This window comes from Apiospora hydei, assembly GCF_038363865.1.
Source record: "Apiospora hydei strain CBS 114990 chromosome Unknown utg000007l_segment0_segment0, whole genome shotgun sequence".
NCBI lineage: Eukaryota > Fungi > Ascomycota > Sordariomycetes > Amphisphaeriales > Apiosporaceae > Apiospora > Apiospora hydei.
In genome coordinates, this window is record NW_027117366.1 from 922,742 (window position 1) to 937,314 (window position 14,573).

Below are 14,573 nucleotides of genomic sequence, written 5' to 3' on the forward strand. Positions count from 1 at the left end.
GTGCGACAGAAGACAGAAAATAGGTCGGTTGATGAAATGGAAGAAAAGAGTGAGAAAGGTCGTGAGAATGGGGATTGGGGGAGGAATGATATGTTATGTATATCATGCTGTTGGTTGCCGAGGTACCTAGGCATGTGACCCATGTCGGTACGCTGATGCAGTCCCCACTTAACTGCCCTGCCCGCCGAACTTTGAAGGGTCTACGGCTGTCTGCCTCAAACATAAGAATGCATTATTCGCCGCACCTTGGCTGACGACTCGGTCCAGCCCGGGAACTTGAATCAGACGATAGCTGGTTTCCATTGCCTATTGCTTTCCATGTGTGTACAAATGACAAGCTGCGCGCATTAAGCAATATTGATATTCCTCATGCCGACCGCTACCGCCAGTATGCCGAGGCCCACAAGGGGCGCTTCGATGCACACAGTCGTCAGACCCTTTTTCCATCCAGATTCCCATTCAAACTGGGCAAAACCGGATTTCAGATTATGAGAACAACGACAGAATAGATTTCATTTCTCCGAGAATTAAGAAAGAAATCGAGTTACGTAGCTATTTAGAGGCTATACATGGCTGGTGGTGCATTTACATCCTCAGGAGCGCGACGCCGCCAGGGGTTGCCCCTAGCTCTACTGTGGACGGACCGATTCAAATCATCGATTGATGATTGGACAACTTATGTTGTTAACTGCTCGCATGTTCTGCAAATGGCATATCCATCCTGCAATACATCAATAAATGATGCTGGAGTCACCGGGTCATTCATTTCCATAACGCGGAATGCCTGTATATTCGAAGCAGATGCGCCGCGCGGTTCTCGTTTGACATGTGATTCAGCACACGTAAAGCTGCTCCTTTCCCCAAGCTTACCTCCTAGTACGGTAGTAACCCCCCAGATTCCCCATTGTGGGGGAAGACCGCGTCCGGTCCAATCGGCGGCGCATCAAATGACACTGCCGGCTAGTCCATGGGGGAAAGAATACATATCAGTGATCACCGGTTGATACGCCAGAGACAGCACTTCCTTGCGTTTATAGTCCTTACATGTGAAAGGTAAGCCTTTTCGTCTAGTTTTTTCAAGTAGGCATAATGAGTCTTGCTCAGCTCCCTAACTTGAAATAAGCAGGCTTATTAATTTGCTAGCCACCAGCTATTCTAATGGCGACCAGTTATTCCAGTGGCAAACATCTATTCAGTGACAACTAGCTATCCCAATGGCAGCCAGTTATTCCAGTGGCAACCAGATACCAATGACAGACGGCCTGTTGTCTCAATGACCACCAGCTATCCCACATGCATTACCGGCCATTCTCTTACTGATCATTCCACTTTTATCTGACACCGACATGAACTTGCGTAAACGACCATCCTTGGGCTTACTCTATCTTGTGCCTAGGTAGTAGGTGTTGTTTCCCCCAGTCATGTCGCGGGAAAATGCACTAGGATTGGAATAAACGGGCACGTAGAGTGCGTAGGACACTAGTTGACCACCATAATATTATCGCACTCTATCTACATATATACGCATCATATATTTGCTCAGGTAAAGTAACAGTTTACTCCGTACGCACCCAAAATACATCAACGTCATGAACTCACTGCATAGAAACATGGGTGGGTGGTGCATATGCACTGCGAAAATGCTGGAGCCTCTGGAAAAGGGAAGTCACGACAAAAAGCTGGGAGACATCAACATATTGGATGTCAACGAGATGCCGGGCTACAACGCGGATGGCTGCCTCATGACGCTGAACTATAATTCTAGACGGATTCGCACAACACGGGCGCCTAGACGATCCAGGCTCGATTTCGCGCGCGGGCAAGGGCAAGAAAGCGAACTTCAGCACCAGATTCACATTGCTGGGGCAGGGCGGCGTCTGGTCGGCCCCCTATATGGACCACCAGGTGAAGATGACGACGGTGGAGGTACTAGAGGGCAACAGGCTATGGACGATAGGCACCTTCGCTGCGTCAACTATAAAAAGTCGAACGGAGAATGATGCAGGCCAAACTCTAGTCCGTCTCCGAGATCACCACTCTCTAGGACTGTCTGCTCTGGGTTCAAAAAGAGCCCTAAAGCACAGGGTATGCATCATACTTGTCTTGTTGGGCCGGCTTCATCAAGTTGCACCTATACCATTGGGCACGAGTAGGTCGACTGAGGGATGTAACGTTCAAGCGTAGCAACGAGATCAAAACCTGGACCCTTTCCGGGCCCTTTTGTGTATGAGAGCCACCAGATAAAAGGCATAGTCAACATTATCTTGAGTTGTCTGGTACAGCTGGGCATGTGGGAAAACCCTCAAAGCCAATGCTGCCGTGGCCAGTTGCAGTTCGCAGAGCGTGAGAGTTTATAGCAACATAAGAAACAAAACGCGTCAGCCGATCATCGTCAGTTCTACAAGAGGGTTTAACTTGGATCCTCTTTACATTTACTTCATTCCGAGGCACTGCCGGCTCCCTTAAGAAAGACATAAGATGTCTCTCCAGGGTGTGGTTCTTCTGGCCCGGTATGGGGTCAATTCACCGCCCGGGTTGGTATTAAGAGTTTGGAAATACATCTTCGTCGTGGTGCTGGATCATGGAACTCATCCCGATAGGGGTCCCTCTTGGGATGGCATAGTTACTTTTTATACTCCCCTTTCTGGTATACCAGTATTTCATTTCAAGTGATGTGCAGGTTGCGACGAGAGATGCTGCCTGTGAGACGCAAAGCCTTGTATATGATGCCCTAGAGGTAGCTTGACTGCTCGAGCACGCTCCATTTCAGCTTCTCAGGGTTGGCACCACTAAGCTCTGCCTTTGGGCGTGCCAGCTTCTCAGGATGGGCCAGCAGAAAGTAGGTGATCATCACAAACATTGTCTTGTTTCATTACTTCCATATTCCCAGATTCGCACACAAACTATTACAGTCCGCAAGCTCAAACTGACTGCCTGGGAAAGGCAACCTACGGCTGTTGTCTCTGTTCCAGAAGACAGCAGGGAGAAGCCCTCGCCAGCTAGACAATACACTGTCTTTTCTAATTTGGGCTCAGCGAATATCCCCCATTTCCCCGGCCGCGCATCGCTCGTTCCACATGACTGGCCAACTTCACCGTCATTTGGCTCTTCAAAAGCTTCATGTCTCCCTTCACACGTCTACATAGTCAGATAAGGGGCCAGAAGCACCAGATAAGAGCGAAAGCGACATGACATGCTTAAAGATGCGCGGAAAGCCGCTTTGAAATTGGGCTGCCACCCGTCTTACTCCTTGAAGCCCAGCGGCTGGCCGAACGCGTATTGAGAGATGGTATCATCGGTGAAGCAGTTGTATGCCTCGCTGACGTCGAAGGGAGTCTGCTTCCACCGTCGCATCTTGTCGCAACGGCGTTGAGCTAGTTCATGTACTTCAAGCTCAAGCTTCATGATCTGGACGCGTGAAAAGAACAGATTGACTGTACCATGCCGAATTCGGTGCGTTTCGTGGTCCCGTATACCGAACGAGGACTGCGTCAGGGGTCCTGCAATTGTGTTGAAGTAATACTGTTGCTTTCGCGCACGCGGTTTCCGCTTACGTGGATGGAATCTACTATATCGTAGTTAATAGAGTGAAACTCGTCCGGATTTACACGGACAATCGGGCCTATATAAATGGATTATTGCTTTACATGTCTAGAGATCCGATTGATAGGTAATGTTTCATGAGATCCGCATCCACTTTAAAGAAGGAAGAAGTAGGGAAACGAAGGAAAAGAATGAAAAGGAAGGAAGAAAACGAAAGAAAACGTCAAGGGCGATTTTCTTCTATTATGGGGTAAATAGGATGACTGACCAAGATATATATAATCTTCCTAGACAACACTCAGAACAATAGCATACTTCCCGTGTATTTTTTTGATATCATGACTGTTTCTCCCCGTATGAGGACATAAGTCAAACCAGGCTTCGTATGCAAATGTCAGAGCCGTGAGTCTCGGCCCTGGAAAGTGATACAGGGGATGTAGTGGCGATATATTGTAGACGACATGGACAATCCGGTATGCTATTCAAAGACCAAAGAACCACAAGACGTCAGAGAAAGCGGAACTTACGAGAAGGCTGCTACTACTGGCCGGGGACTCTCGTTTCGGTAACCACTATTATTTGTTTGGATATTAATGGTCGACGTTGAGCTTGGGGTTATAGTACGGAAGGTAGGCAGCAGGGAACGAGCAAGAGGCCTTGTGAGATCCAAGAGACCCGAAATTTAAGAAATCGCATGGAGATGAGGGATTACGATCCAGGACAGCCCAGGGTCGGACATGACGCTATTGTTTCTACAGGACCGGCGCTGGACGAGGATCATCAATCCATGGATGATGGGGGCTCGGAACGGAACCTGACGTAGGCAGTGATACGTGGAACAGGTATCCAGGTCGAAAGGAAATGGACTATTCATAGAATTTGAGGCATAAATAGCAACTAATCCACATTATGATAATTGTGAAGTCCTCCTTACTACCCGCCTCCCTTTAGCGAGAGTGCTGTTGAGATCTAGCCATGGTGTTGTAGTTCTTTCTACATTGGTCATTCTCAAGTCTACAATACACCCAAGCCCCTATCACCTTGAGAAACCTCCGAAAGGAGAGCCAGCTAGGCATGCACAAGGCGGTCTATATGGGTTGGTATAGGCATAATTCGACCAGCCGTCAGAATCGGAAGTAGATGGGTAGAGATATGCAGGCTACTTGTCATGCATAATCCACAGGCATAACGCGGGATGATGTCATTGCTGCGCATGCTTCAACATGGTGTCACTAACACACGTCGGAAGCAGCACGACTTTCTTAACCCAAATGTTATCAATATGAAGCCAAACACACTCTACTATTTCCACCTGCTCATAGCGCTATCGTTTCCACAGGGAACCGCACAGTCACATATTCGTATTTCTGAACTGAACCTCGCAGACAACCCCCGACAACATCCCATCATGGCATCCTCCTCAGACCAACCTAGAATGCAGCAGAACAACGTGATGCTCTCCGACGTCATGAGCCGCGATCGAAGCATCAATATATTTGCCTCACTTACACGAGACGTGGCATCAATCGAGCAGCGACTCGAGGACCCGTCGCAAAACAGCACGGTGCTTGCGCCCTTGAACTCACAGATCGATGCCCTCCCGCGGAAGCCTTGGGAAGATGCCCAGGACTATGAGACTTTCGGGGCTGCTGCGGCGTACGAAGGCGACGAGGGACGAGATCGCGCGCAGAAGAATCTCAAGAAATTCGCCGAGGCGCACATCCTGCCCCTGTCGCCCTGGCAGGAGGGCGAGAAGGTCAAGAGTCTGCTGGCAGGCGACAAGGAGATCTGGTGGGAGAACAAAGATGGGAAGAAAGTGGTAAGTGACTCCAAAAAACAGGAATAGGGATATTGCTGCTGTCGATACTGGTGCTGACAACGTTGCAGATATACCCCGATGGCATCGAGGTGGATAGTATCGCTGGTAAGGTCGGGAATGGAGAGCTTTGGACGCTTAAAGGTGTCCGAAACAGGTCTTGAATACTTGAATATATTCTCATGCTTGATTTGAAATATGGTGATTTGCGTGGGGAGTGACATTACTAGTTTGTCCCTGAAAGCGTGTCGCGCATACCCTTCCTGCTAAACCGATGAGACCCAAGAGTCCTGCAGACCAGCTACTGACATATCGTGCACGTCTTGAATTGAGTCGGACAATTTACTTGTTGTTCTGTTGTGAAATATAATCAACTACCTCTGGCAAAAGCTCAACTTGGTATTGAGCGTGCTGCTCTACAAATACCTGATTGCCTCACATTTGGAGCTACTGTGCGCTGCTTTTGGTGATAAAATTATGCCGATGGCATAAATGGCATAATTGAGATTGTCATCTAATGAGAGCGGCTTCGGCGAAGCGTCGGGTAAGGACTAACTATTCAACCGCAAGGTCTTATCTTATCACAATCTAGCAGCGGGTTCCGAAGCTCCTGCGAATTGCTGGAAGGTTGGCGGTCCTCACACAACCCTCATCGGCGCGTTATAAGCACTGCGCTCAATTCTATCATACTTGATCTAATGTAGAAGGTCTGTCCGGCTTTACTTGCCTCCTTTTGCCCCGTCCCTATATCTGAGAGCTCTGCAGTCGGGCTGTGTGCGGACAGTTGCAAAAGAGCCTGTCTGCGCAATAAGGAGCCAAGATTGGACAGCAATCCAGTCGACCACGTCGCATCTCCTGACCGGCAATTGCACGGTGGAAATTGTTCGCTCGGGGCATTCGCTAACATGATCCGCAGCAGATAAAGTCCATATTCAACCATGAACCCTCATCCGGCTGATGAGATGTCGCATCGTGATCGGGATTCTGCCGAGCGGCATCATCGCGACCAGTCCTACCCAGCGCCTACTGGCACCCCCCACCACAGCAACGCCGGCTCCTTACCGATTCATCAACCCGTCGCTTCCAGACTCCCTGGAGCCATTCACAGCCCTGGCGGCCTTCTCGCAAGCCATGGTTCTGCACCGCCAAACGTGCCCCTAGGCGCGCCGGCCTTTGGCGGCGGTCCTATGCCCTCCGAATCGAACCGATCCATACCCAATAAGGCGCAGACAGCATCGAGCCAGATGTTCGGTGCTCTGAGCGGCGGCCCTAACCCAGGAGCGCCGGCTTCTTCGTCTGGTGCGGGCTCACTCTTTGGTGGCCCGTTGCAGCAGGAGAGCAATCGGCCGCCTGCGCAGGGTGTGCCGTTTGGACCCGGTGGAGGTGGCCCTGGGGCGCTGCAACAGGGACAGCAACCCATTTTAAATGTAAGAATGGCTGGCTTTGGCGCCTCATAGTTTCGCATAACCATGGCATGTTAGGAAGGAACCAAGTGGCCCAACCTAACCATCCCATCCCATGACGCGACACGTCCGTGTGTTATTCAATCTGACCCCGCGAGTCGCCTTCCTTGTTGTTGCATCTCCGACCGGATAGTTTCCCACGTGAGGATCTCTGCGCAAAGAGGAGTCAACGTCACTGGACGGAACCCCCCCCTTTCCACAACTTCCAGGAGACATTCAAATCGTCGCGTCATTTGTCACGCTCCACGATCCGGTGCCAGATCGCGCGAGGCGCATTGCATCAAAGAACTCCCTCTGTCTTTGCCATTTCACAATTTCCTGCCCCTGTCTTCTGAGTTCTGATGAGGCCTGTCTACGCGAATGTCTCGCTCAGGATTTACCCTCGGCGGTGTTGCCATACCATGGCCTGGGACTCGGGAAATCCCAGAATATCCAGTACTATATTCCATCGAGCGCCCAACCGTGTACACGTATCAACCATTTACTAATTCCCCTTTCCAACTCAGGATGCGCTGAGCTACCTGGACCAGGTTAAGGTGCAGTTTGCGGACCAACCGGACGTCTACAACAAGTTTCTGGACATAATGAAAGACTTTAAGAGCCAAACGTCAGTACAAGATCACACCCGGAAACTTGCATGGAAATCGACGACAGCTGATCTGTTCTGCAGCATCGACACTCCGGGTGTCATCAACCGCGTATCCGACCTTTTCGCCGGCCACCCGAACCTCATTCAGGGCTTCAACACGTTCCTACCCCCGGGCTACCGAATCGAATGCGGCGAGGGAGGCAATCCGAACGCGATTCGCGTCACGACGCCCATGGGCACGACCGTGCAACAGATACCCGCGAAACGAGACCACGGCGACAGTTCACATTTGGGTGCCAGCGCGCCATTCTTCAATAGCCACCGACCGGGGAATTGGCAACAGCAGCCTCAACAGCAACAACAGCAGGCGCCAGCGCCAGTACCGCCGCCACAGTCGCAACAACAAACGCAGCCCCAGCATAGCATCGAAAGCCCTGAGGCGACGTTTAGCGCGCCAGTGTCAAACGGCCCCGGTATTTTCGGACAAGGTCAAGGGGCCAGCCAAACGGCTCCGTTTGATGGACCCGGCTCAGCGCAGCAACAGCGCGGTGCTTCTCAACTTCCGCCAAACAATTCTACCACTCCCAACGCTCCCGGCACACGCAACGCCCTCACACCAACTCCTGGGGGGCAGAGTGGTACAAATGGCTCTGCTCAAAATAGTGCAAGCATGGAAAAGCGAGGGCCAGTGGAGTTCAATCATGCCATAAGCTATGTCAATAAGATAAAGGTAAGAGAAAAAAAACCACCCAATCTTAATCCAGCGCAGACCATTGTTCGGATTCGTTTCTACTGTTGATTGTACAGCACTATGTCGTTTTTTACTTCTCCCAGCCATTCTAAGGAACAATTCAATAATAATGCATGACTTTTCGCAGAACTCAGCTTTTACTGACTTTTTCTGCTACCCACAGAACCGCTTCCAGGACAAACCTGAAATCTACAAACAGTTCCTGGAAATCCTCCAGACCTACCAACGCGAACAGAAACCCATCCAGGACGTTTATTCGCAAGTCACGAGTCTTTTCAACACTGCGCCCGATTTACTCGAGGACTTTAAGCAATTCCTTCCCGAGTCGGCTGCGTCCAACAAGGGCCAGCACCTTCGCTCAGAAGAAATGCTTGCAATGACCGGCTTTACGCAGACCACGCCGCAACCGAGCCACACAATGCGCGACGGCCAGAAGATGCCGCCGGTCGGCAGCTTTGCGCCTCCCGCCAGTGCCACCAAGGAGAACAAGAAGCGCCCTCGTAACGAGAAGCCAGCGCCTGCTGCCGCTACACCAAGCATAGTTGACAGCATACCTCCGGTCAGCCAGCGGTCCATTCCGGGCGTTGCAACCGGAGGCAACAAGCGAACCAAGCTAAACCATAAGCCTCTGCCTGCCGACGTGCCTTCGATCGAGCCGACTCTTACCCCCGTCATGCCCGAACCCTTGCCTCCGACCTCGACGGGCAATTGCTCGTCGGACGAGCTCGCGTTTTTCGAGAAGGTCAAGAAGTTCATGAACAACCGCGGCGCCATGAACGAGTTCCTGAAGCTCTGCAACATGTACTCGCAAAGTCTTATTGACGAGAACGACCTGGTTCACAAAGCCAGCAATTTCATTGGCGGAAACCCAGAGCTTATGAGCTGGTTCCGAGCTTTCCTGAACTATGAGGGTAGCGACGAAATAATTGAGAACCGGCCGAGGCCACCCACTGAGAAGGTCTCTCTCAGCAACTGCCGCGCAAGCGGCCCCAGCTACCGCCTTCTTCCTCGTCGAGTAAGTTAACATTATATTATCGCAATAACCGTTCGCCGGTGACTGGTCACTCACGCATCTTTCTTGTAGGAAAAGCTTAAGCCCTGCAGCGGTCGCGATGAAATGTGCAATATTGTCCTCAACGACGAATGGGCCTCGCATCCCACTTGGGCCTCCGAAGATTCCGGATTCGTCGCCCATCGAAAGAACGCTTTCGAGGAAGGTCTTCATCGCATTGAGGAAGAGCGCCATGACTACGATTACAACATTGAGCTGAATGTTAAGTGTATACAGCTGCTTGAGCCGATCGCCCAACAAATGCTGAACATGAGCCCCCATGAGCGCGAGACATTTGTCATGCCACCCGGTCTTGGAGGCCCTAGCACGTCCATTTACAAGCGTGTTCTCAAGAAGATCTACGGCGTGGATAAAGGAGCCGAAGTCGTCAACGACATGTTCCAGGATCCCTTCTCGGTCGTACCTGTTGTACTAGCTCGACTGAAACAGAAGGACGAGGAGTGGCGGTTCACGCAGCGAGAGTGGGAGAAGGTCTGGCAAGCCCAAACCGAGATCATGCATCTCAAGAGTCTGGACCATATGGGCATTCAGATTAAGCAAAATGACAAGCGCAGCCTCTCCGCAAAGCACCTCGTCGATGTCATCAAGACAAAGAACGAGGAGCAGCGAAGACTGCGCAGTGCTAGAGCCCAGGTTCCTCGCTACCAGTTTGCGTATGAGCTTGGCGACCAAGAAGTCATCCTCGATCTGCTCCGTTTCATGGTCCTCTACGGCACGAATAACGGGCACCACAGTACATCCGAAAAGGAAAGGACTGTCGATTTCTTCGAGTCCTTCATTCCCCAGTTCTTCGATTTGCCCGAAGACAAGGTTCAGGAGCGACTTCATGACATTGACCGCGAGTCTGCCGAAGAAGATGCTGAGGAGCAATTGCCGGCCGAGCTGACTAACGGTCGCTCGACTCGTCGCAACGGAAAGAAGTCAGATCTGTTGCGGGGTGTACTGGATCCGGGTCGCAACGGAACCAAGACCCGCAAAGATAAGGAGGATAGTGCCGCCTCTGGCAGCAAAGAGACAACGCCAGACGTTGGTTCCGCGAACGAAGACGAATCAGGGGATGCCCACGAGGATGCTGTACCGTCTGAGACTACAAACGAGAGCTGGCTGCCTATTGTGCCCCGTGCTTATCTTGTAAAGGGAGACGAATCTCTGATCGACGGCGACGGCGAATTGAAAGCCGATGGTTTTTTCCCTCGTCCTTGGTACAACTTCTACTGCAACCAGACCGTATATGTCTTCTTCAGCATCTTCCAGACCCTGTACAAGCGGTTGAAGGATATCAAGGAGAGCGGTCAGAGTGTCAGGGACGAAATTATCCGCGCTAAGAGCAAGAAGCCCGCCAAAGCCCTCGGCATCTCCGTCAACGAGATCAATTACTTTGATGAGCACGATCCGGAGTCGTACTGGCCGAAGACGGTCGAGCTGATCGAAGATTATATCAATGGCGAGATTGACGAGAACCGGTATCAAGAGGTTATGAGACATTACTACCTTAAGAAGGGATGGACTCTGTATACCATACAAGACCTTCTCAAGACACTTTGCCGCCTATCCTTGATCTGCACGAGCACTGACTCTAAGGAGAAGACGCCTGATCTGATTGCACAATTCTTGAGCAGCCGTTCTCAAGAAGAGACTAGCTATCAGACAGAGATCAGCGCTCGCACTTTTGCGCAGAAGTGCATCAAGGAAAACGACATGTTCGTAATTTGTTGGGTAAGTTTGTTCTTTTTCGAGATGTGTTATTGGCAAGCAACTAATCTAACGTTCCGTAGTTCCCCGGGAAGTCGGAAGCCACAATCCGCTGGCTGCAGCGTGACGATACAACATTCTACATGGATGAGATGGAGCTGAAGGAGCGATGGCAGTACTACATCTCTTCGTACATGCGCGTGGAACCCACTGAAGGTGTTCCCCGGTCTCGACTCCAGAAGACGGTGCTCGCCCGTAATCTCCCCTCTAGTGATGTGGATTCGGACGATGGCGACCAGCCAAAGCCTCTTCGCTACGACGAGAACTTAGTGCTGCGGATCTGCCTGAACTCGAATAAGATCCACTGGCAAGAGGAAACCTCCGAGTGGTTCATTTACTCGACCGAACCGGATACGGATGAGGAGAAGGCCAAGGCGGCTGAGCGGGCCTCTGCCATTACTGAACATCGCTCCCAATTGTTCAGTGAGAAGTTCGTCATGAATTCTGCCTGGATGCGCAATGTCAATCCGGACGAAGTGCAAAAAGCGAATGAGAAGTTCCAGAAATGGTTCAAGGAAGGCGTTGCCCCGACTTCGGACGTTCGCGGCCAGAACGGAGAGGGTGCTGACAGCATGGAAGGTATCGAGTAGTTCAACTCACAGCGCACTTTGACTCGTTCATTGTGTGCAGACCTACCCGTGTGTCTTCTTCTCCCAACGGGTATTCACCCAAATGAGTAGAGAGTTTTGCGGCATCCCGTTCGGCGTTCAGGAGCTCATTCAGCATTGCGAGAGCGCTTTGCACGCATCAGCATCCAATTTGGCATTTCCATTCGAAGCATACCCGGAGACCAACCACCTACATGATTGTGTTCCCTTCCCGCCTTTTTTTCTCCTTTGATTTTTTTTTTCTCTTTATCTCTTCATGGAAAGCAGCGGTTTTGGGAATAGGATCTTAGTGCACAGAGATGAAACGAGATAGGTGCAATGGAAGAGATGACGGTGGTGTAAGGAAGTAATCAAGACTCAGAAAAGACCGTCACTCGCGTATCTGTATCTGACGTACATGATTTATGATGAAGATATAGCAAGAGAGAGAAGCGGTAGCAGTTCTTTCAGTCTTTAGCCGCGAAACATCCGGCACAAGGGTTTCGCTTTGTATTTGTACTATAGAACGGTTCTAGGCTAGGCATTTTCAGCTTGCTTCATTATTTTTTACAAATACTTGCACATATGTATGGTATGCAGAGAAGATGGAACCCTTGAGTTCCATGTTGTAATGTGGCAAAATGTGTTGAAGGTGGGGTGGTAATAGGGGTTTCTCTACTTGAGCTGGAGGTCAGTCATGTTGTAAACTTTCCATGCAAACTTAGATTTGCCTGCATAGCGAGACAACTCAACAGGTGACTACAGCCGTGGAAAGCGAGAACATGAAAGCGAGAAGACAGCATTGAGATTCATTTGTTCATTATTAATTAGCACGTTTTGGTGCAAGAGGTCTATGTGATAGGTACGAGCACTCCGAGGAGCCTCTGGGCATCCCCAGCATCATGTCGTGACATACTACACTCATGTGCTCGTTCAGATGCCGGCACCTATATAGGTGTTAGTAGTAGTATTCGTTTTCGTTTTGCTTCGTCAATTACAACATCGAGCTGTCTTGCAGCTTACTGCAGGCTCTCAATGACAATGGCGCTGGCACCACCGCCACCGTTGCAGATACCGGCACATCCAATCTTGGCCTTCTTCTCGCGCAGGACGGTGGTCAGGGTAGTGACGATACGGGCACCGGAGCCTCCGAGAGGGTGGCCAATGGCGACGGAGCCACCGAAGACGTTGACCTTGTCGGCAGACAGACCGAGCAGCTTCATGTTGGCCAGGGCGACAACAGAGAAGGCCTCGTTGATCTCGTAGTACTCGACATCCTTGTCGGTCAGACCGGCGTGCTTGATAGCCTTGGGGATGGCCAGGGCGGGGGCGGTGGTGAAGCGCTCAGGCTCCTGAGCGGCATCGGCCCAGCCCAGGATCTTGGCGATGGGCTTGATACCCAGCTCCTTGACCTTGGCCTCGGACATGAGCACGACGGCGGAGGCACCATCGTTCAGGGGGCAGCGTTGGCGGCAGTGACGGTGCCATCCTTGGGCTTGAAGACGGGGCGCACCGTCTTGAGCTTCTCGGGGTTCAGGTTCTTGGCCTCCTCGTCGGTGGTAACCTGCACCGGGGGCTTGCCACGGCCGCCGCTGACCTCGACGGGGACGATCTCGGTCTTGAAAACGCCGGCCTCGGTGGCCTTCTGGGCGCGGGTGTAGGTCTCGATGGCGTACTCGTCCTGGGCGGCGCGGTCGAAGCCGTGCTCCTCGGCGCAGAGCTCGGCGGACATGCCCATGTGTTCCTTCTTGTAGGCGTCGGTCAGGCCGTCCTTGAGCATGCCGTCGACAATGGTCTGGTCGCCGAACTTGGCGCCGTTGCGCAGCATGGGCAGGTAGTGGGGGCGTTAGACATGGACTCGGTACCGCCAGCGACGACAATGGAGGCGTTGCCGGTCATGATGGTTTGGGCGCCGAGGATGATGGCCTTCATGCCCGAGGCGCAGACCTTGTTCACACCGGTGGCGGCGACGGACTGGGGCAGGCCGGCGCCGAGGGCGCACTGGCGGGCGGGGGCCTGGCCCAGGTTGGCGGACAGGACGTTGCCGAAGAAGACCTCCTCGACATGTTCGGGCTTGATCTCAGGGACACGCTCGACGGCAGCTGTAGGAGGGGCAAGGTGGTCAGATTTCTGCGTCCGAGGATCGGAGGATTTTCAGCAATCGGGCGAGAAGGACCTACCCTTAATAGCCTTGGAACCCAGGTCGATTGCGCTCAAGCTGGAGAGCGATCTGCGAGGAACGAAAGATGGTCAGTCTTGGTTGAATATGGCGAAAGAGCATCGAGAAGGGCGGGCCATGTCGAGGGGGCTAAAGCCAAATTGCAATCTGTTCTCGAACTTACCCAAGGAACGAACCGACGGGGGTTCTCGCCGCGGAGACGATGTAGACGGTAGGAAGACCAGACATGATGGGCAGCTGAGGAGGAAGATGTGGATAGCTTCAAGAACGAAGTGAACAGGAAAGCAGGCGAGATAAGGCAACGTACGTCTAGAAGAAGAAAAAAAGAAGGAGGAGGGTAGGTACAGGTCGGCAGGTTGGGGCGGCCGGCGTGTTGTTATTTTTTCTTTCAACGTCTATAGAAACGAAGTCGGGTCCCCTAATCTTAGATAATACTGCTAGAAGGTCTATTTACTTCCAATTGCCCCTCACCTCACCGCCAGGACGGCCCCTTGCAGAAGAATGAATGGCAGGAAGCTTCCGCCGACGTGGGGTCTTACTCGGGTTTGTCCAGAGCTAGCAATCCCCGACACGCCACTTCTGATGCTAGCGCCCTGTTTGGGATATTGTTGTCCTGTACAGAGTACGGCGCAGGCAGGACTCGGGCTTGCAGCAGTCGGGTATTGTGTAGTACGATACTACCTCACCTCGCCTGTCGGGGATCCTCAAGGTTGGTTGTACGCAGTCCAATCACTATCTCTCCATGCAGCCAGTAGGTGTCACGTCGCGGCTGGCTTCTAGGCATTGGCAGCCTACAAGTCCCTAGCCCGGCTGGCCAGGTC

At 51.9% G+C, this 14,573-nt stretch overlaps 6 protein-coding genes across 6 annotated transcripts; 3 read left to right on the top strand and 3 right to left on the bottom strand.

The window, feature by feature from the left end:
• Positions 1-1,640: 1,640 nt before the first annotated feature.
• PG997_009359 (uncharacterized protein) lies at positions 1,641-2,000 on the top strand (the record flags this gene model as incomplete). The annotated part of the gene is made up of 1 exon (XM_066813674.1): positions 1,641-2,000. One exon carries the CDS (start codon positions 1,641-1,643, stop codon positions 1,998-2,000), a length of 360 nt encoding a protein of 119 aa, XP_066665636.1.
• A 259-nt stretch (positions 2,001-2,259) lies between these two features.
• On the bottom strand, positions 2,260-2,664 carry PG997_009360 (uncharacterized protein; the record flags this gene model as incomplete). The annotated part of the gene is made up of 2 exons (XM_066813675.1): positions 2,260-2,502; positions 2,560-2,664. 2 exons carry the CDS (start codon positions 2,662-2,664, stop codon positions 2,260-2,262), a joined length of 348 nt encoding a protein of 115 aa, XP_066665637.1.
• A 2,287-nt stretch (positions 2,665-4,951) lies between these two features.
• PG997_009361 (uncharacterized protein) lies at positions 4,952-5,523 on the top strand (the record flags this gene model as incomplete). The annotated part of the gene is made up of 2 exons (XM_066813676.1): positions 4,952-5,362; positions 5,431-5,523. 2 exons carry the CDS (start codon positions 4,952-4,954, stop codon positions 5,521-5,523), a joined length of 504 nt encoding a protein of 167 aa, XP_066665638.1.
• A 774-nt stretch (positions 5,524-6,297) lies between these two features.
• PG997_009362 (uncharacterized protein) lies at positions 6,298-11,576 on the top strand (the record flags this gene model as incomplete). The annotated part of the gene is made up of 5 exons (XM_066813677.1): positions 6,298-6,786; positions 7,329-8,141; positions 8,326-9,177; positions 9,247-10,950; positions 11,010-11,576. 5 exons carry the CDS (start codon positions 6,298-6,300, stop codon positions 11,574-11,576), a joined length of 4,425 nt encoding a protein of 1,474 aa, XP_066665639.1.
• Positions 11,577-12,592: 1,016 nt separating this feature from the next.
• Positions 12,593-13,000, bottom strand: PG997_009363 (acetyl-CoA C-acetyltransferase; the record flags this gene model as incomplete). The annotated part of the gene is made up of 1 exon (XM_066813678.1): positions 12,593-13,000. One exon carries the CDS (start codon positions 12,998-13,000, stop codon positions 12,593-12,595), a length of 408 nt encoding a protein of 135 aa, XP_066665640.1.
• A 26-nt stretch (positions 13,001-13,026) lies between these two features.
• PG997_009364 (acetyl-CoA C-acetyltransferase) lies at positions 13,027-13,980 on the bottom strand (the record flags this gene model as incomplete). The annotated part of the gene is made up of 4 exons (XM_066813679.1): positions 13,027-13,380; positions 13,449-13,675; positions 13,754-13,803; positions 13,916-13,980. The coding sequence occupies 4 exons, from the start codon at positions 13,978-13,980 to the stop codon at positions 13,027-13,029; spliced, it is 696 nt and encodes a 231-aa protein (XP_066665641.1).
• Positions 13,981-14,573: the final 593 nt, after the last annotated feature.